The following is a 21,039-nucleotide window of genomic DNA, read 5'->3' on the forward strand; positions in this document are numbered from 1 at the left end:
TTTTCATCAGGGCGTTTTTTTGTGATTGTGTATTTTTCCAGATGATAACATTCCCCACTTGCATAAGCTAAGTGTGTTCACATTCTTTTTTCTCGTTGAATCCTCTGTTTAGCCAATTTGCAGCTGTAGAAATTGTAGCTTAGAGAGGCAAAGGAGGAACTGGGGTGCTCTTGGCAGCTCCCCACTCCTGCTTGAAGCTGAGCTTCAGGGAAACAGGGGAGACCAAGACCTCTGGCTGCTAGGATCTCAGCCGGAGAAGCCACCAGGCTCCTGCTGGCACCCATCACGGATGAGAGCTCAAAGAGCTGCCAGCCCTGGAGGGCTCAGCCTCCTTGTCCACTGCCTGAATCCCACTCTCTCCTCGGTGGGAAGGCAGTGGCAGGTCTAGATTCTTCCAAAAGGGAGCGCGAGCCTGGCGGCCTCCCCAGTGCATGCTGTCTTCTGCCGGCAGGTTTCCCAGCTTGTTGGGTGGTTGCTTCTGGCTGCCCAGTGTGATGAGATGTTGACGTGGTTAGGAAGCAGCAGAACCCACCTCTGCTCTAAGGCCTGTCTACACCAACTCGGGCTCCCCTTTAAAAGCATTTTACTGGAGAAGACTGAGGACTGGCAGGGGAAATGGCTTGCCTGGAGCTAGTAGCAGATCCGGCCTCTGATTCCCACCCAGGCCTAGGCTTCTCCCAGTACATCACCCAGCACCGAGACGACACCACACACACACACACACACACACAGCCACACGGCAGCTAGAAAGCAGTGGGACCTCCAAGTGAGAACTGTCCACTTCAGTCAAGGTCCCCTGAGAGACTATCCACACCGCCCCACGTGGGTGTCCAGTCTCAGTCGCCTGTGGAGTCCTTGCCACCCGGCTCCCCTCTCCTGCACACACCGGCCAGGTGGAGCCTGCTCCACGACACACGTGTGATGAAATCCAAACTCTTCGGCTTGGCGTCTGAGGCCCTTTCCAGCACAGCTCAAACCTACCTTCCTTTCATTCATTCAGGGCGGCTACTGTGTGCAGTAAAGGTCCTGAACATAAAATGTGAATCCTACGCAGTCCCTTCCACAAAGAGCCCACAGCCTAGTCCGGGAGGCAGACCCCAAACAGGTTCTGACAACAGCATCAGGCACGCCCCCAGCAACCGGGGGACAGCCCCCACTGGGTGCTCTGCCAGGCCAGGCTGTGTGTGTGTGTGTGTGTGTCTCACTCTCCCTCATGGTCACTCTGCAGGGAGGAAGGGGAGGGGTCATGAGAGCACTGGGGAAAGCCTTTCTGAGGGGAGGAAGCTGAGGTATCCAGTGAGGAAGCCTAGCCTTACAAGGTGAGAAATAGCATGGGAAGGCTGGGGGCCGGAGGTTGGGGTGGTGGAGAAACAGTGAGGGGAGGCAGGGCCAGGAGATGAGTGTGGAGATGGCAGTGCCCTGGCTGCCACCTGTGAGCCAGGGCTCCTTCTGTGGGCTGTGAGCTTCAGCGGCTCGAGGCAGAGGCTGGCTCAGTTTGCTTACAGCCTTCCCCCCATCCCTGCTCCACACAGACCTCCTACTCCAACATGGACACGCCATCGACATGCTGAGCCTGGCACCCTCCGCCCTGCCCTTTGTGTGCCCTCCACCCAGGAATAGGGGGTGAGGGGTGTGCTGTGCTGGTTCTCGCTTCCCTCTTCACTGGCAAAGTCCAGCCCACACCTACCCCCTCCCACTCCTCAAGGCTTAGGCTTTACCTGCTTGGTTCCAGTTTTTGCAAGTGTTTGTGCCGTTCCTGAAACCTCGCTGGCCAGGATCTGTTTGTGGAGGGGCTGAAGGCTGGTTTACTGTGGGGGCCTCCTCTCAGCCCTTTCCCTGGCCCGGCTGCCGTCACCCTCTGGTCCTTCTCTGTGCACTGTGCTTCTCTGTGCCTCTTTGGTCTCGTCCTCTGGTTGACTGTGTGAAGCTGCAGAGTGAGAGCTCTGCCAGCTGGGTGGCCTCGGGTGAGCGGGTTAGGCTCGCTCTCCTTTTTCCCATCCGGTAAATGAGGTTGATAGTGCTCACCTTGCAAGGTTCTGGGGAAGATGTTATAAATAATACAACAAGCCCTGGCTGGTTTGGCTCAGTGGATAGAGCATCGGCCCGCGGACTGAGGAGTCCCAGGTTCGATTCTGGTCAAGGGCATGTACCTTGGTTGCGGGCACATCCCCAGAAAGGGGTGTGCAGGAGGCAGCTGATCAATGTTTCTCTCTCATCGATGTTTCTAACTCTCTATCCCTCTCCCTTCCTCTCTGTAAAAAATCAATAAAATATATTTTAAAAATAATAATAATACAACAAAACCCCTAGCCCACCATCGACCTGGTAGCTGTCAGTGTATTCTCTATTTCTTACTCTTTTTACCGTTTCTACAAAGGAGCTGAAAATATTCTTCCCATTCCACCCACCCTACCTTAATCCATCCCCATCCCCTCCCTCTTCCTCTCTCTCTCTCTGCTTAAGTGAATCCTAACAGGGAAGTGACGTTTGCTCTGCATTATATCATTAAATGCCTTTATGTTCCCCGTTGTTACTTTTTAAAGCATGTGAGTGTTTTCTGTCCATGTCTTGCTTCTGTGGTTCCTTGGTCACCCCGTTTTTCTCCCAGGACAGCCCTGGGTGGAGATGCCTCCTCATTCAACCACAGCCTGGAGGTCCTGCTCCGTGGGGACTTCGGGCGATGCCACCAGGCAGAGAGGGGCGTCCTCAAATCTCATTTGTCCTCCCCCTGCTCCTTTGAACTCCATTCATCCCAATTCGCTAAATTTAAATTCAGTTTTTCCAGAAAGGCTCTGTACCCTGACCGCCTAAATCAAGCCTCTCCTTCCTCCTCTTCAAAGCCTTTTAGGAACCTTCCCAGCATTAATTACCATGTTTGTCACCAGGTAATAAAAATCTCCACTCCCTGCCACCAGATTATCTTTTTAAAGAAATGCAGCTCATTTCCAGTTAATAACCAGAGGCCCTGCCGTCCTCGGCCTGCTATGGCGACATGATTTATAGCCCTGACTGAGCCCCTGCACCTGTGTGCAGGGCCATTGCGCTGGAGAAGGCCTGCCTCCCCGAGTCACAGGCTGTGTCTTTCTCTCAGCCGCTGTTCCGGGCTGGGGGGCTGCTGATTAAATGCTGCTCCACCCGCACGCTCCGCCCGCAGGCCACGAGCCCAGTGGGCAAGATGTGCGCTCCACTGGTCCTGCCGCGCCTCGGCGATGGAGATAATGTTCTGTCTGCTTTCCCCTCACAGACCACGTCTCGGTTGGAGGACTCGGGGACAGTTTTTATGAATATTTGATCAAATCCTGGTTGATGTCAGCCAAGACAGACACGGAGGCTAAAGACATGTACTACGAAGCCTTGACGGTAAGACAGCACCTTCACGGTCCTTCGCCCCCCGGCTCACACAGGCCCGGTGCCAGGGCCTTGTCTGTCCCTCCCCCACAGTGCGCTGACCAGGGGAACCACAGACAGCTCCTGCCCCATCGGTCACTGCACACCTGTCTCGTAACTCTTCTCAACGCCTTGAAATTAGGGCCATGTTAGCAGCCTTGTTTCAGATAGAAACCCAGGCTCGAGGAGGGGCGCTCATTTGTCTGAGGCCTCACGGGAAGCGGCAGGCAGTCTGATTCAGAAACCTCGGTGTCTGTGCTTCAGCTGATGTGCCGGAGCCCAAAACGCAGCCAGGCGGTGGCTGGCAGCCCCCAGGCAGGAGGCGGCAAAACAAGACCCTCAGCCACCTTCCTGCCAAGCCAGAGGTGACAGCTAGTACATCCAAGTGGGAGGGGCCTCTGTCAGTGGAGCATCCAGCTCTGTCCCTTCTCTTTATGTGGATGGAAACCAAGGCCCAGAGAGGAGAAGCACTTACTCAAAGCCTCACAGCACGGCACTGGCAGAGCTGAAGCCAGAGCGAGGTCTCCTGGCTCTGGATAGATGGTGGAAGGATGGACGGTGGATGGGTAGGGGAATATGGGTGGGTGGATGGATGATCTCTCACTGCCCTCCGATCACATGAATCTAGGCAGCAATGGCAGTGCTTAAAGGAAGCACATTGAACCAGGCCTGCAGGGCTGTGGACTCTAAGCTTACAGCCTCACTAATGAGTTTTCCCTGCCCAGCGCCCAGGCACCAAGACTCAGTCATGAAGCAGCTCCTGGGACTCCAGTCCCAGCTCAGCCTGGCTCAGCCCCATCCACACAGCTTCTATGGCTGAGCCCAGCCCACAGCCAGTGTTTCCTGTCAGATATGGTTCAGCTGGGGGCCAGGTGCTGCCCTTCCTGCCACCCACATGCAGTTAACGAGCAGCCTAGTTCCCTGCCCTCAGGCGCACAGTAGTTGAGGCTTCGGGGAAGAAATGGCCACGAATTATTTAAGCAAACTGGGAGCTTTATGGAAACACTTGATTGAATAGGAGACAACTGGCTTTGCTCCTGTATTTGATCTTCTCCTGCAGTGTCTCTGACGCTGGTAAGGGCTGGGCCTGTGCCAAGTTGGGGGCTTTGAAGAGCGTTCTGGTGGTTGTCAACCTTGTTGGCCTGTTAAAAATCCTGATGGTCAGCCCTGGCTGGTGTGGCTCAGTTGGCTGTGCCCCAAAGGGTTGCTGGTTTGATTCCAGGTCAGAGCACATGCCCCAATTGCCGGCTTGATCCCCAGTAGGGCATGCAGGAGGCAGCTGATTGCTGTTTCTCTTTCTCTCTCTGAAAAGTCCATTTAAAAAATATTTTTTTTAAGTCACACGTTAAAAATCTGATGGCCAGCCCTGGCCAGTGTGGCTCAGTTGGTTGGGGTGTCATCCCATGCACCAGAAGGTCCAGGGTTCGATTCTGAGTCAGGACACATACCTAGGTTTCAGGTTTGATCCCCACATCAGGGCACATACAAGAGGCAACTGATCAATGTATTTCTCCCACGTCTATGTTTCACTCTCTTTCCCTCACTTCCTCCCTCTCTAAAAATCGGTTTAAAAAAAATGTTTATCCCAATGGCCAGTCTGCACCCCAACAAGGTTACATGAGAACCTCTGGGTGGGACCCAAGCAACAGCCTAGAAAAGCTGCTGGGCTGGGGGCTGGGGGCAGTGTCGGTGTGCAGGTTAGACCAATATCTCGTGGGGTGGGCATGGGGGCTTCAGACAGGCTGACTGGGCAACCCCTGAAGGTCATGGGAGAAAGGACAAGAAGGACAGGGACTAGGCACTAAAGGTCATTCTGACCTTCTCTGGGCAGTACATTCAGTGCCTTAGACCCCGTCTTACAGGTGATGAAACGGAGGCTCAGAAAGGCTCACGATCACACATGTCAGAGCCAGGGTGCAGACAGGGTCTGGCTGCCTCAAGGTGCAGTGCTCCTGCCTCCACTTACAGCTGCAACTCACAGAGGAGCCTGGCTTGCCAAAGTCCCTCTCGGGCGGGCACAGGTCGGGTAGGGTCCCCTCCAGGAGGCTAAGGAAGCCAGAGCCTCTGAATAGCCTCCCAGCCAGCCCAGAAGTTAGTCTCATTTTACAGATGAAGAAAGGGAATCTTCAGAAAAGTGAAATAAGTTGCCCAGAGTCGCCCAACACCCAGAATGCAGAGCTGGGGTTCAGGCCAGGCCTGCCTCTCAGTCCGCTCTTTGCTGTATCTCTTGCCAGGATTTAAGCCTCCTGACCAGTCCATGATGCCTGTGCTGTCTTGTTTCTCTTGGAGTTTGAGAAGCCTTGGTTTTTTTGTGTTGTTATTTTTATCTTTGCATCTGCCATCTCAGTTGTCTCTTCAAAGAGAAACTGCGTTGTTTCCTCTTTACCAAAGTTACTTAGCTTGGGGTTAACCCCAAATAGAAATAACCTATGGGAGACTGTCTTGAAGATGAAGATTTTCGGCTGCAGTGTGAGACTTTCTGGGATCCCCTCCAACTCATGTCTGTGTTCTCTCCCAAGCATTAACAATGGGTAACTGAACCATGTTTCTGCACCTGGACTGGGCCTGCCATCCCGCCCCTGCACCTGCACGCTCAGGGATGCAGAGCAGCTGCCTGGACACAGCTCTGCCCAGCCATGGCCAGCTGTCCACGCCTCCTCCCCGTGTGAGCAGGTGCCCTGGCCTGGCCATCAACATTGCTTCCTCCTCTGCTGCTCAGGGAGGTTCCTGCAGCCAACCCACCAGCCCAGACCTTACAGAGAAGAAGGAAAAAACCCTCAGGGAGCACATTGGCTTTGAGCACCTTCTGTGTTCCAGGCCCTGGCTGGAGGTTGCTGGTGGTGGCTTCTGCTGTCACACGGCAATCAGAGTCCTGGGAGAGACACGTTCCACAGAAACATACATGAACATGTGTACACAAAATGGGGATGGCACCACGTAGGGAGATAGTGGGATAGTAGAAGAACATGGCAGCAGTGGCGTGGGCTAGGCTGTCCTCTCCAAGGATGCACCCCGAAGAGGCTCCAAGGCCGGGCTGGAGTTAGCAGTGGGACGGGAGCAGCGGGCAAAGCCTGAGGCAGGAACCCTCATCTGCTCCACACGCATCCCCGTGGCAGAGACCTCTGACCTCACTGCAAAGCAGGACCCCCTTCCACATTTCCCTGGCCTGTCCCCTCAATTTGTTTCATTCAAAATGCTGGTCACAAATGGTGATATTGGTGTGTATTGACTTGGGGGGAAGTCACTGTGCTCACGGGTGAGCTCCCTAAGGCAGGGTCCAGGCCCATCTTCAGGGGCTGTATCCCCTGCACCTACACAGCCTGGCACTGAGGAGGTGCTCACAAAATACTCATCGGGGCTGGAGTGCATGAGTGAAGAGGCCAGTGGTGCAGAGGAGGGTGGGCAGGGGGCCGGCTGGAGAGGAATTGTGAAGGCCAACGTTGATGGAGGACTCTCCTGTGCTGGGAAATAGGCTGAGCTTACAACACATCTCATGTAGCCCTCATGACCCTATGAAGTGGCTCATGTTCTTACCTGCATTTTATACACAAGGAAGTTACAACATGGAGAGAACATAGAACCCGCCCAAAGTCACACAGCTCCAAACTGGAGTCTTGGGCATCTGGGGGTCCTTGTCCCAGTCCTGGTCTGACTGCATGACCGGGGACAAGGCACTCGGCCTCTTGTGGAGAGCACTGCAGACTACGTACCTGGCTTGTCCTGGGCATTAAATGGGAAGGCGTGTAATGAGGGGCTGTAGAGAGCACCTCTCAATTTTCTCTGGTTTTTGTTTTGTTTCGTTTTGTCTATTTTAGAATCTGATGAAATATATGGGCCCTTGTCCCATGAAAATGCACATACAGCCCTGGCCGGTGTGGCTCAGTAGGTTCACCGTCATCCTATGCACCAAAAGGTCACAACTCAGTTCCCAGCCAGGGCACATGCCTGGGTTGCAGACTCGATCCCCAGTAGGGGGCATGCAGGAGGCAGCTGATCGATGTTTTCCTCTCACATGGATGTTTCTGTCTCTCCCTCCCTCTCCTTTCCTCTCTCTCTAAAATCAATAAAAACCAATTTTTAAGAAAAAGAAAATGCACATACACAAAAGTGTCGTGTACAATTTTAGGGGCATTTGTGACACCCTGAAGCCCATCCACAGGTTAAGATTCCCTAACCAAGGAGGGTAATAATTCTTAAAGATTTTTTGAAATTTTTTGTACATAGATTTTCAAGTCTGTGTGAGACTCACCCTGGGGAGCTACCTTATGTCTAAGCCCCCAGCAGGCCCCAGGCCTTAGCTGGGCGAGCGGCAGAGCTCCCACCGGCCCCAGTGGGCCAGCGGCCGGCTGCGGTCAGTGGGCCCCCTTGGCCTGGGACAGAGGGCTCGGTAGAGCTGCATTTGCTGCTGTCTCCAAAATCCTCACTCTCTGTCCTCTCCGCTCCTTCCCTGTGCCTCCCACCCACACCCCCTCCCTGCCCACTTCCCACCTCGCTCCCAGGCAATCGAGACCCACTTGGTGAACGTGTCTCCCGGGGGCCTGACCTACATTGCCGAGTGGCGCGGGGGGAACCTGGACCACAAGATGGGGCACCTGGCCTGCTTCTCCGGGGGCATGATCGCCCTGGGTGCCGAGGATGCCGCCGAGGACAAGAGGGCCCACTACCGCGAGCTCGCAGCCCAGATCACGAAGACGTGCCACGAGTCGTACGACCGCTCAGGTAACCCTGCCCGGGGCGGGCCGGCAGGACACACCGAGGCCGGACACCAGGAAGAGCTGGGAGTCCAGCAGAGTGGGGGAGTGCAGGGAACCGTGGTCTTAGGGACGTCTCGCCCTCTGCAGTTAGGCAGAATTTGAACAAGGGACGCACTGTCTGTGCACTGAGGTTGTAACTAAATTAAAGGGGAAATAGGGTGACGTTTTAAGCCCTTTGTGTGTGCCAGGTATTGTTCAGCACTTGTTCTGAACCTCACAACACAGATGAGGACACTGAGGCTCAGGGATGATGTGGCCATAGATCACATGACGCGGCCCTATGGGTGGAGCACAGAGCAGAGGGTCCTCCGGCCCCTGAGGCAGAAACATTGGCCTCTGGAGCCTAGAGAATTCCTTCTCCCTCACCCCCTACCCTCCAGCTCCTCTGCTTTTCCTCCTCAAAACCCCTCCATTTAGTGGGGCTGGGCACCTCCTGGCACCACCTTTCATCACCCTCTTTGATCCAAGCTTGAGCGCTTCTTGACCATCCGCTCAGCACTCATGCAGAATGGTCAAATGCCAGAGTCAGCAGTCACGTTAGAGAACATGAACCCGACTTCCATTTTACACGTGGGGAAACTGAGTCAGTCCAGAGCCGAAGTCACACCGCTGTGAGTGGCTAAGCCGGGCCAGAACCCAGGTCTCCTGATGCTCAGCTCCCCGCTGTGTGCTGCCTCTGAACAGCGGCCCTCAGAGCAATCCCCAGCCCCCCAGGGCCCCAGGAGGTGCCCACTACTCTGAGTTTAACCCCAGTCTTGGCTGGAGCAGATGACCCAAGATTTGCAGTAAAAAATACCTGGTTCAGGTGCCACTCCGCCACTCACCAGCTGGTGGCCTCCATTTTCTCATCCATTCAATGTGAACAGTAACACAGGTCACCAGGATGGGTCTCTCCCTGATCCCAGAAAGCACGTTGCCAGCGCCCTCAGCCAGCAGCATGGGAGGGTTTGTTAGGTCCACCGAGATGTGTCTGTGACCGCAGCAGCTGAGTCCTGACTGAGCTGTTCAGAAAACCAGCAATTCACAACGGGTCCTAAAACTGGTCTCCAAGTCCCCTCAAAGAGCTCTCTCTGTCAGCACCATAAACAAATAGGAAATCTCAGGAATAATAAAAAGCTTGCTATTTGTCTGGGACAATCAGCCCCGACCATAAAAGACGGTCCGCGTAATAGAGCATATTGTTCCAGCCAGCCTGGCTCGTCCGCGGCGGCTGCAAGAGGCGCTCTCGCCCTCGCCCCATTAGCAGCTTGGCAAGACGACTGTTTTCTGATGGTAGGAGTGTCTGCACCATCTGAGAGGATCGGAAGGGCCTGGTTCTGGCTAATTCCTCTCCCAGGAAGCCCTCCTCGGAAGAGAAGGACATCCTGCAAAGCGCGTGTTTTGAGGAAAAACAACTCAGGGCCTCTAGGGTCCTGAACCATGGAGGGAGGAGGAAGGGCTCACAGTAGAACCAGAACCAGGCCCTCGGCCAACCTGGACAGGACGTGCAGGCATTGAAGGGAGGAAGACCCAACCCACATACCCTAAACTTGAGGCCTGGAGAGTCAGACTCAGAAGGGAAAGAGAGAGGACACAGCGTAGGGAGGGGGCATCAGACAAATCCCGGGTAACATCCCGCACAGCCACAGCGCGCTGTGTTCCCCTGCACAGATTACTTAGCCTCTCTGATCCTCAGTTCCCACATGCATAGTAGAGGAATAATAACACCTCCCTCACCAAGAACACATTCCTTTAAGGACTGAAGTAATGTATAGTAAAGCACCCAGCACAGCCTTTGACATCACAAATGGTGGCTGTGGTAGTGGTTATATAATTGTGGTCATCCACAAAACAGGACCGGCAGTAAATTGTCCACAAACTAACAAAACAATGACAGCAGCAAAGCAGACCCCACCAGCCGGACTCAGTCGGCTCCCTCTGCCCGAGGATGAGTGTGCTTGTTCTGGGCACTTCTTTCCCTCCTCTCCATGTCAACAGTCTCCCAAACTGTCAAACCAGAAGGCTGGTTCTGAGAGGAGCTAAAAGCAGCTTCCTACGGTCTGTGGAGAAGCTTCATTGCATATTAGCACGTGAAAGGATCTGGTAAGTCCTGCAGGAGTGAGACTGTTTTACTTTTAACCCACTCCTCTCCAAATGTGTTGAAACCTGGAGCCCTGTCTTGGCTGAACTCTATGAACATCTTGCAGGGCTTATATCTCAAAACACACAGTGAGGGAACACCACCCCAACCTTTGTCTCCCCAGAGTGCTGGGTAGTTCATCTGGATTCTCACATTCTAAAATTGCAAAATTTTGAGGCCTCAAGGGTCTTGCTTTGGCCAGTCTGGGCCAAGAGGGAAGTTGTATATCTGCCAGGCTCAGGCAATCCAGGCAGGCCCACCCACACCCTCCATCGCCAACCGTCACCCCCGGATCTATCCTGGGCAGCAGGTGAGTGGTCTGACCCAGGCCCTCTGGTTGGTCACTCCACAGATACCAAACTGGGGCCCGAGGCCTTCTGGTTTAACTCCGGCAAAGAGGCGGTGGCCACGCAGCTGAGTGAGAGCTACTACATCCTGAGGCCCGAGGTGGTGGAGAGCTACATGTACTTATGGCGACAGACCCACGACCCCATCTACCGGGAGTGGGGCTGGGAAGTGGTGATGGTGAGTGGGCTGGGCTGGGCTGGGGGAAGGAGGGTGGGAGGCTTAAACGGGTGGCAGGTGCCCTTGAGAAGTCACAGTCAGACTCCAAAACCCCGTGGCTCAGGCGCTGAGGGGAAGGTTAAGCCAGGTTGGCATCTGGCTGAAGTTCAGAAATCAAGGGTCAAGGTTATGGTTGCAGAGCCAGGAGTCCCCAGCTGGGCACAGTCAACCCAGGAACTTGAAGAGGGTTCTGAGGCCCGTAGCCTTGAGGCTCTGGCCCCGGTGCCAACAAACGTAGAGGGGCAAAGGCAGGGCAGCAGCCAAGGGGGCCAGAGCACATGCGGTCGCTGCCCTCTGACCCTGAAGCCTGGACCAGTGCCTCAGATGTCGCCTCTCAAACAGGAACAGCTGCTAGGCCAGCAGCTCCCCTCCCTTCTCTCCCCAGAGCCAGCCCAGCCCCTTGCCACCCCCGCCCTCTCTGGGCTCTGCTCACCCACCCACTCACCCCACCTGTCTCTCCTCTTGTCCCCAGCTACCTAGTGGGAAATCTCATGCCCACTTTAGGACAAGTGTCAAAGGCAGGTGTGGGGACTCTGGAAGGTTCCTTGATGGATGCTGAGCCTTCTCTGTCCTCTCCTCCTTCCCCACCCACTGCTCTCAGAGGCAGGTACTGTCCTGGGAGAGCCACACCCTGAGTGTCATACTCAGGTGGGCACAGGCCTGCTCAGGATCATTGTCATGGCTTGCTGGTCAGTCTCTTGCTTCCCTAAGGCCTTGTTCTTGGCCTCTGAAGGCCAAGTGTTTGTGCTCCTGGGCCCCATCTGCAAACCGTCCGTGGGTGAGAAATGCATTTCTATGCAAAAGACAGAGAGCCCATGGCCTACCCACCTGCAGCCCAGGGACCATATCTTCATGGAGAATCCTGGGATGACAGTCCCACGGCCCAGCCACAAACACTACCAGCGCCTTCCTCTGTCCCCACTGGGCAAGTCTGACATCAGTCTATTCCATGAGAGGCAGAGAGAAGCCTCCTCTCTGCTCACACCAGGTGGAGAGCCCGGGCACAGCTCTCCCGTTGGGACTGAACTGGCGGCAGGCCCCCCAGCCTGGCGGCAGGCGCTGAACCTTGAGAATAGCTCGGCCTTCTGCTTCCACAAACGCCAGGGGTCCGCCGTCGAGGGGTCAGGGGCCTGCCTATTGCGAGCTTGGGGGGGTCCTCTCCTCTCGCCATACCCAGGCCTTGGAGAAATACTGTCGGACAGAAGCCGGTTTTGCCGGGATCCAAGACGTGTACAGCAGCATCCCCAACCACGACAACAAGCAGCAGACCTTCTTCCTAGCGGAGACGCTAAAGTGAGCCGGGGCTTGGTCACTGTTCTTTCCAGCAGACAACGCAGCTTTCCTAGGGAGGCGGGCGGTCAGCAGTCTGTCCCTTCCCCAGAGTTAGGGTCTGCAGTCACAGGAAGGGGGCCCAAGGGGTGGGGGCTTGGCATAGTGTGAGACCCCCGCTCCCCATGGGTAAGCCTTGGGCCAGGCCGGTTTCTACTCAGAGAACGAGACTGGGTTGGACTCTACCCACTAGTATAGCTGAAGTATTAGCTGTGGGACAAGTTCAGTTCTGCAACCTGTCTCCTCAGGTTCCTTAAGGTCCATAAAACTAAGCTCCTTCTGCAAAATAACAAGGGTGATGGTGTCGATATGCTGGTGACTTTCCTCTGCAGGGTTGCTGCACTGTCCCCTGGGCTCCTTGCCGTTCCCCAGAGCAATGCCCTTGAGCCTTTAGGGTGAACTGGAATGGTCCGTTCCTTCTAATAAAAACCCACATGGCTTGGGAAGCTGGGGTTCTGGAGTCACCACTCCCTGTTCATTTTAGTGCCCTCACATGTACTTTACAGAGTCTCCTGAGGGGCACATCGGGGAGAGCCCAGGAGACTGGGCCAGTGCAGGGCTCAGGCCACCCTGCACAGCAAGGAGAAGCTAGGCCATACGGTGCCCTGGCAGGACTCCCACAGAGGCCAGGGGCAAAGGACCTGAATGAAGCTGTTGGGTGTGAGGGCCGGGGCAGGGCCAGGATTAAACCAGGGCTGTCTGCCCCAAGCCCAGTGCGCGTCTCAGCATCACAGCATCTCCCCTGGGTCCAACCCTCTGAGTGGATTTGGGATCTTGCCCACCCTGCACCGTAGCCACAGGCCTGTTGCAGAGGCCCCTGAGGTTCCTTCCCGGGGCCCCTGTTCCCAGAGCACTGACAGCTGTGTCTCGCCCCCTCCCTGCCTGGCACAGGTACCTCTATCTTCTGTTCTCTGAAGATGACATGCTGTCCCTGGAAGACTGGGTGTTCAACACGGAGGCCCACCCGCTGCCCGTGAACCACTCAGACAGCACTGGCAGGGCTGGGGGCCAGCTCTGACCCCAGCTCCCTGCCGCCCCGAGCTGCAGGGACGCCTCGCCTTTTCAGGTTTGGGGACTGTTCTCAAAGGGATTGGGAACGTAGGCCCCACTCCAGACAGATGTGCTGGACACGCCACTTCTCCTCTGTGAGGAGACAGGCCCGGAGACAGCGATGTCACTCCAGGCCCAGACATTCCTTTCTATGGAGAATTTCTATGAAACCCACGCAGTTGCCATTCCAGGGCCAAAGAACTGGAGGTTTGCATACCGACCCCGTGTATTTGGTTCACTTCCTTTCGTATTGGGGGCATTTTGGGTTTTGCTTGATTTTGCCTTTTCTCTACAGTTGTGTTTTATCACAAATTATAAGTTAGTTTTCAAAATCCCATGCTTTCAAAAACAATCACCTTCATCAACTAAACCTTAAAGTATTTGTACGTATACAAAAACCTTGACCTTATTTCTATATTTTAAATGCCTCTTGCCCAACATTTACTATTCGTTCAATTACGTGTCATTTACCTTATAATTTGAGGAGGGGTTTCCCTTTGATTTGGGTGTAAGTGTTACGAATACTAGTGCTATTTTCATTATTGTAATGGAGAAATCTAAAAACTTACAATAAAAGAGTTTATTGAATAAGAAATACGATTGGGTTCATTGCACATCAGTGATTCCTGGGAAAACTATTGCAATGTTTTCAGAATAATCAACCAGCAGTTGGCTTAAAGTATAATTTAGTAAATGACTCCAACTTCTATTACCTTCCCTTAAATAAGACCTAATATATTCGAAAAGGGGGATATCTTTTGAAGAGTTGGACATTTATACTTAGGTCAAGGCTTGGAAGAGGCCCAGAGAGAGGCAGCAACTTGCCTGAGGTCACACAGCCAGTGAAGGCAGAGGTGACCCGGCCCCTGTGATTTGCCCACCACCCAGGCCTGTGTTCATGTGCTCCACCCTTCAGCAGCTGCTCGGAGAGGGCCGCAGGGTCAGACAGGGGAGATGCCAGAGACACCGCCCTCAGGAAGCCTACAAGTCAAGGAGGCAGAAGCACAGTAAGTGATGTGCCTATACATCGTATGAAATGCGGCAAAGGAGACAAACCGCTGAAGTACCAATGGCCAGGGCCTGTATTAGCGGTCAAGGAGAGGTTCTCTGACCAGGTAGCCTTCAAGCTGAGACCTAGAAGCTAAGAAGGACAGTGGGATGAGCACCCACAAATCGACTCTCCCCTGTGACCAGCCTCTGCTTCCCTGAAGCCCCCTGAAAGGAATTCAGGCCCCAGCAGTGAGGTGAGCGCTCGTCTTCCCCTCCCCGCCCCCCTGCAGCTGTCCACACAGCTTACTTCGCAGGGACATTGTGAGCCCTGGGGTGTGGGGCCCGGAGCAGGGGACCTCACCTCTCTGGGCCGTCTTTTCCTGCACCTCCCGTGGTTGCTGTGAGAGTAGGTGGGACGCCACTGGTGCCTGGGAGTGTGGGAAGTGGAGGACAGGGACTCTGGTGTTTCCAGCCGCTTCCACGCAGCAGCCAGAGCTGTCGGTGACGTCACCTGACCTGTCGCAGGAGCCCTGCACTGGGCGAATAAGTCACTGCCTGAGTCCAGCGAGTCACTTCACTCCTGAACCTGTGGCTTTGGTGACTCACCTGTGCCCACAAAAAATAAACAAAAACCGCCAAACTACCTTGGTTCAGTGTATAGAGCATCGGACTGCGGACCAGAGGGTCCCGGGTTTGATTCTGGTCAAGGGCACTTACCGTACCCTGGTCAGGGCATGTGCCAGAGGCAACCAATCGATGTGTTTCTCTCACATTGATGTTTCTCTCCATCTTTCCCTCTCTCTTCCACTCTCTCTAAAAATCAATGGGAAAAATATCCTCAGGGGAGGATTTAAAAAAAAAAAAAAAAGGAAGGAAGGAAAACAGAAGACGTTACACAAACTCTATAGAAAGGTTAGCAAATAAAGATAAGCTTAAAGAAAAAGCATTCACTGTCCAGCCCTCCAAGGGGTAGTTTCTTCTAGACCTATTTCTGTGAAATGTGCAGGATATATTTTTTTGTAAATACTATGCACCCTGTTTTATTACAATCTGCTTCTATGCTAAACTATGCATATGAACATATTTTCATGTCAACAAATATATATTTATCACATTGCACAGTATTCCCTCATGTGCTGTCTCATGCGGTGGGTCCAAGCCCTGATTGCTGGGCATTGGGGTTCTTCACTGCAAATAGAAGCCAACTCCCTCTGACTTAAGCAATAATAATAAATAATAATAATAATAATAATACCTTGAAATGCCTTGGGGAAGCTTGTGAAATCTCAAGAGAGTGAACAGCCAGACCTCAAGAAGGATAAGGACGAGGATTTGGCCGGGGATCCAGGCTGCGGGAGCCAGGGCAGCCTCCCCGGGCACGATGCCAGGACAGGTGAATCCAAGTGCTTCCAGATCCTGCCTTTTCCCTTTAGGACATGAGCTTCCAATCAGCCAAGGGAGGGCAGGGCATCTTGACTGGAGAAAAAAATAAGGTGGCTACCAAAATACTAGACCTGCCTATGGGACTAGGCACCCAACAGCGGACTGTTTGAAGGTTTTGCTTCAGTTTTTCAGTATCATAAAGAGAGTAACAAAAGCATAGCTGGCCATTCCTTTTCCTCTATCCAACTCCTCAGAGTCAATTCCTGGACTATCTCCCGACTACAGAGTCACTTCCAAGTTCCCCGAGGCCCCAGGCTGCCCGCTGGGCTCATGGCCCTGTCCTCCTCTCCTCCCCCAGCATCTCCTCTTCTCCATCTTCTCTGTTACCGCTGGGAGCAAGTTGTAAAAATGAATATTTTAAAATTCATCCTCCAGGAGGGCCCTTGAAGGTGAAGAAACATCGTCCTTTAGGCAATTTAACTCCATTCCAGGGATAAAAATAAGTAAGACCCAGGGTAGGCTGAGAGGAGAGAGGAATTAAAGGATGAATCATCCTCACTGAAGCAGAATCCAAGCTCCAGAACCAGGCCCTGAGCAGATCCTCCTTCGGGGCCTGGTCAGCGTGATGCTGGGCTCATTGAAGCCTCGTTTTTGCCCTCGCTGTGACGGAACCCTTTGCACCTGTTCTCGTCATGTAACAGCTGGGTGCTAGTTCCTTCCCAGAAAGCTCCACTAGCACCTGGCTCCAGGCACTGAGATGTGGGAAGCCGGTCCATCCTTGCTGCTTGACACAGTCGCTGCAGGGAAGAAACATCTGCACAGCATATGTTTCAAGGGACCTGGTGTATATGGCATACTGTTCTTAATATGTTTGCTGCCCTTCTTGGCGCCATGTGTTTTAACCAAGGTCACCTTTCTGAAGAAGGTTGTTTCCCCAGGTAGGGATTTTTCCCTGAAGTTAGGGAGGGAATAAAATCCCCTAAACTAAGTGTCAGGCTGGTAGTTAATCGCCTTAAGCTACATAATCTTTACTCCCTGGAATGGAGATGAGAAATGCCCTAGCCTTTGGAATAGAAATTGACAGGATTAAAGTCAACTGGTATAAATACAGATGTAACAAGACAAAAAAACACAGAACTTGGCTGGAGGTCCTGGCTAGAGATCCTGGCTAGGCTGCTGATCAACTGAACACTGTCTCCATGTCATTCCTTCTTTGTCGACTCCGTCCACACCTTTGGAGACCCCTGGACCTGCTGGGGTTGGACCCAAACATCTGGAGCCTGTACAGGGACCCGAGTGCGCATGGCGCCGAGCAGGCGTTGTGTATAAGTGAGCAGTGTGGGCGGCCGTACTCTGGGACTTGCTGCTGACTGTGCGCTCTCGTCTTCTGAGGGTTGTCTGAGTCGCCTCCTTGCGCTGCCTGTCGGCCGACTTTCCTCCGGACTCCAGCACTACCTGCTGTTACATCCAGCCGGCCGCTTCCGGCCCTTCTTCCTGCAGGACCCAGGAGTCTTCCAGAAACTGAAGGCAGCTCTACTGCTCTGCAAAGGAGTGGGATCCCTTCAGCTATGAGGCATTTATTGAACCTCTATCTCTTAGGTGTGGCGCTGACCCTGCTTTCCATCTTTGTTAGACTGATGGAGTTACTGGGGGGCTCACTGGAGAACCCATCGCCTGGCAGCTCCAGGACCACCAGAGGTCAACTAGACATCACAGAATCCCCAAGAGCCTTCCAGAACATTCATCCAGAGGGGCGTGATAAGACCTCCCTCCACCAGCTATAAGAGCCGTGGGCAAACTACGGCCCGTGGGCCGGATCCGGCCCCTTTGAAATGAATAAAACTAAAAAAAAAAAAAAAAAAAAGACCGTACCCTTTTATGTAATGATGTTTACTTTGAATTTATATTAGTTCACACAAACACTCCATCCACGCTTTTGTTCCGGCCCTCCGGTCCAGTTTAAGAACCCATTGTGGCCCTCGAGTCAAAAATTTGCCCACCCCTGAGCTATAACCTTGGAACACTTGGCCTAAATCTGTCCAGCCTGGTGTCCCAGTTTCCTGGGGAGGGAAGCTCAGCATCGGTGTTAGCAGAAAACTGCTACTAGGCCCTGGGAGGGCTCCTCCATCTGGATGCTTCTTGCCCTGGAAAAAGACCGCTTAACTGTTGATCCCCAATGTGAGAAAGGATTCCATTGGGCAAAGGAATGTAGATCAAAATACCATAAAAACGGTCGGCGTTTAAATTCCACAAACCGGTCCCAAGGAGGTTCTATCCCATCACCTCAATTGGGAAACTTGAGAGGCGGCCAGCCCCAGACCCCGCCAATAATAGGGGCATCAACCCTCAACCCCTCTGCAAATTTCAATCAGTCAGTGACCTCTTCAGGGCAACCCCAGGCAGTGCAGGATTGGACCTCCATTCAAGCACCCAGGCAATACTAACCCCAGACTCGCCAGTAGCAGCCATTGCTACAGGGGTGTCCCGACCCGCTGCCGGAGGGAACTGTAGGTTTAATATTAGGACGGAGCTCTACCTCCTTACAGGGGATCTTAGTCATCCCAGGAGTTGTTGATGCAGACTACACAGGAGAAATACAGATTTTGCTTTCCCCACCCACCACAGCTATACAGATTCAGCCCAACCCGAGAATTGCCCAATTACTCCTGTTACCAATACATAAAATAGGGACATATCTGTGCCGTCCAGTAGGGTAGCCATTTGTGGATGTGGAGCACTTAAAATGTGGCCAGTGCAACTGAGGAACAAATTTTTTCTTTAATATATTTTAATTGATTTCAGAGAGGAAGGGAGGGGGAGAGAGAGATAAAAATATCAATGATGGGAGAGAATCATTGACCGGCTGCCTCCTACACGCCCTATACTGGGAACTGAACTGTGACCTTCTGGTTCATAGGTCAGTGCTCAACCACTGAGCCACACTGGCCAGGCTGAGGAAGGAAATATTTGGTTTTGTTTCATTTTAATTAACTATGAATAGCCACGTGTGGTTCCTGGTCGCCGATCTGGACAGTGCAGTCTTAGAACTTAGAAAGCCTGTCCTCTGCTCACTGATTCCCTGGCCCTCCACCAATGGCATCATTACAAAAACAATCTTCCCTTGAACATACCTGGTTATTTTTATACTCATCCCAGCCTCTGATTGTTTTCTGCAAACGCCTCTGGCTTTTATTTTTTTTTGTTCTCACTCACTGTCTGTCTGCAGACCACTGTGCATTAGGGCAGGCTGAAGATGAGAAAAGCAGAGTGGCAGGACGGAAGAGACCAAGAGCAGGGTGAAACCTTTCCCTGGGCTGTGTGACCTTAGGCAAGGCCCTTAACCTCTCTGAGCCTCTGCTTCCCCATCTGTGGAAAAGGAGGGTGATTTCCAGGGTTGAGCTCCCCAGTGTAGAAATTCAATACATACAGTGATAATTGCTCTATGAGAATGTCCTTTGTAAACTATAAAGGCTTGTGAAAATATGAGGCAAAACATTGCTGTCAAAATTCTTTTTGTTTTTTTTTAAACAAAATGCTCTGAAACCTGAAGGAAGCTGCGTCAACCAGGCCCAGGAGACAAACCAAACTCTCAAAGCAATAAATCTGAACATTTTATGCCTTTCGCATTGTGCAAGCATCTTGTTGTTGGCCCTGAATCTATGAAATTGGGAGGAAGATTTGTTGACTGTCCCAGGGCTTCCAGGGGCCGGCCTGGCCTTGGGGGGTGCTCAGATCGGGGTGGAGGGTTGAAGGAGGATGCTGAGAGCATGCCCAGGGATCTGGCCGAGAGGTGTCTCTGCTCTGGGGGAAGGTTGAGGTCCAATTCATATTTCCTCTTCATGGAGTCTGGAGTCTTGACAAATCCTGCAGGCAAAGATTCACAGAGGAGGAAACCGAGGCCCAGAGAGGCCTGCTCAGGTCTAACAGCGGCTCTTGGCCTCTGGGCAGCTCTGTGGAAGCCCAGAGCTGAGTCCCAGGGGTGATCCTTTCCCCAGAGGCTTGTAAACCCACCCGTCCCAGCACCCGCTGACCTTCCCAGTCCCAGCAGCGCATCTCCAGCCCTAGGTCCAGAGACCGGCAGGGTGTCTGTGTCTTTAACAAAAAGCAAGTGTAATAAATAAAAGTTATCTGGTAAAGAAAACGTCCCTCATTTGTTTTCCAGGGGCTTTGGCTCATCAATCTTCCCCTCCTAACCTGCTTTGTGCTCTGTTAGCTTTGCTTCCTGACAGAACGGAATTTGCTTTTCTAATGGCATCTGCCGTACGCTGGGTGTCCCCAAACGTTAATGGTAACGAGCTGGAAGTGGCCCAGTTGGAAGCCAACACCAGATGTCAGGCCCTCAGCGGGTGCCACTGAGGATGTGGGGCCAGAGCACTGGGCAAGGGCTGGGTCCAGGACCCACAACTCCTGGTCCCTGGGAGTCATTCATCCAAAAGACATTGGCGTGCCCACCACGTGCCAGGTCCCACGTGGCGCTGGGGAGACGGGGCCCTGCGTGCATGGTGCTGTCATGGCTGGTGACCCATGAGGGACAGGAGTGGTGGGAGAGGCCAGCCCCTGCCCCACGCAGTCGGCTGGGTCATCCCCTGGGAGGTAAGCACGGCAAGAGATTTGACTCCGATAAACCTACGTGCCAGAACTCAGCCCCCTTCACTTTAAAAAGAGGCAAATCATCCTCCCCTCACCCGGTGGCTCGAGAGCAAAATGAGATCACGTGGGGCACCCAACAGCCAGTGCCTTACACAGTGGGTGCCTGGTGCCTGCCAAACCCCGCTGACCTCCCACACCTGGCAGGTGCACCAGCACGGGGCTGGCGTCTCCAAGGACGGTGCTGCCCCCCTGGGCTCCGTTCCATCCAGAGGCTGCCCTCTCCTGGGAAAGTGCAGACAGAGCTCCCAGCTCCTGGGGACCTTGGCATGAATGAGGAAGAGAGCGCCAGTGGATCCAGGGTCCTGGGGGGGCGGGGGGGGGGGGGCAGTGACTCCCAGCCCAGCCCCCAGGTGAGGGTGCCCTCCACCTCCCACAGAAAGGCTCCTGGACTCCTCCTGGCGGTGGGGAGCGGGGCCCTGACAGGTGAGGGTGCCGTGAACACGCGCTCTCCATCCCCGTCCATCCCAGAGGTGGCCTTCCAGCTGCACCACGAAGGGAGGAAGCCTGGAACTCGGCCATTTTTCTAGCTGACATGTTAGCAGTGAGCGGGACAGGAGTGGAGAGGGGCTGCCCATCTGCTGCTGCTGGACCGGCAGGGCCAGGAGGTGGACACGAGGCCGGGCCCAGGACCCGCTCCCCAGGACCCCGCTCCCCAGGAAGCCCTGGGCGGTGCGGCTCCCCCTCGCCCCCGCCCAGCCCCTTCCTTCTCGGGGCCTCCGCCTGCGGGTGGGGTGGGGGCCTGGCCGGGCTGGGAACGGACGTGCAGGAAGGAGCGCGGAGGCGGCGGGGAGGCCGGGCCGAGGACAGAGGACC

At 53.9% G+C, this 21,039-nt stretch overlaps 1 protein-coding gene, 1 long non-coding RNA gene and 1 pseudogene across 3 annotated transcripts in view; 2 read left to right on the top strand and 1 right to left on the bottom strand.

Annotated features, from left to right (window-relative positions):
* The window catches only part of MAN1C1 (mannosidase alpha class 1C member 1), a 128,706-nt gene extending 114,908 nt beyond the window's left edge, over window positions 1–13,798 (top strand). Inside the window, exons 8-12 of the mRNA XM_070404397.1 lie at window positions 3,245–3,360; window positions 7,887–8,106; window positions 10,613–10,785; window positions 12,002–12,117; window positions 13,045–13,798. Of these exons, the coding sequence (XP_070260498.1) occupies window positions 3,245–3,360; window positions 7,887–8,106; window positions 10,613–10,785; window positions 12,002–12,117; window positions 13,045–13,171 (752 nt within the window). The 3' untranslated portion in view covers window positions 13,172–13,798. The remainder of the gene's footprint in view (window positions 1–3,244; window positions 3,361–7,886; window positions 8,107–10,612; window positions 10,786–12,001; window positions 12,118–13,044) is intronic.
* A 2,634-nt stretch (window positions 13,799–16,432) lies between these two features.
* On the top strand, window positions 16,433–18,374 carry LOC139001669 (hypoxia-inducible lipid droplet-associated protein-like; annotated as a pseudogene).
* Window positions 18,375–18,444: 70 nt separating this feature from the next.
* LOC139001670 (uncharacterized) lies at window positions 18,445–20,679 on the bottom strand. Of its 2 annotated transcripts, XR_011470086.1 has the most exons (4): window positions 20,594–20,679; window positions 20,364–20,486; window positions 19,608–19,668; window positions 18,445–19,440 (listed from the first exon to the last, which is right to left on the bottom strand). It is a non-coding gene; the product is annotated as an uncharacterized lncRNA (long non-coding RNA). The 2 variants fall into 2 exon arrangements; XR_011470085.1 differs by having other exon boundaries at window positions 18,445–19,668.
* Between the last annotated feature and the right edge of the window lie 360 nt (window positions 20,680–21,039).

Source organism: Myotis yumanensis, unplaced genomic scaffold (genome assembly GCF_028538775.1).
Source record: "Myotis yumanensis isolate MYYU_CA2020_CCGP unplaced genomic scaffold, mMyoYum1.0.hap1 SCAF_2, whole genome shotgun sequence".
In the NCBI taxonomy this organism is placed as follows: domain Eukaryota; kingdom Metazoa; phylum Chordata; class Mammalia; order Chiroptera; family Vespertilionidae; genus Myotis; species Myotis yumanensis.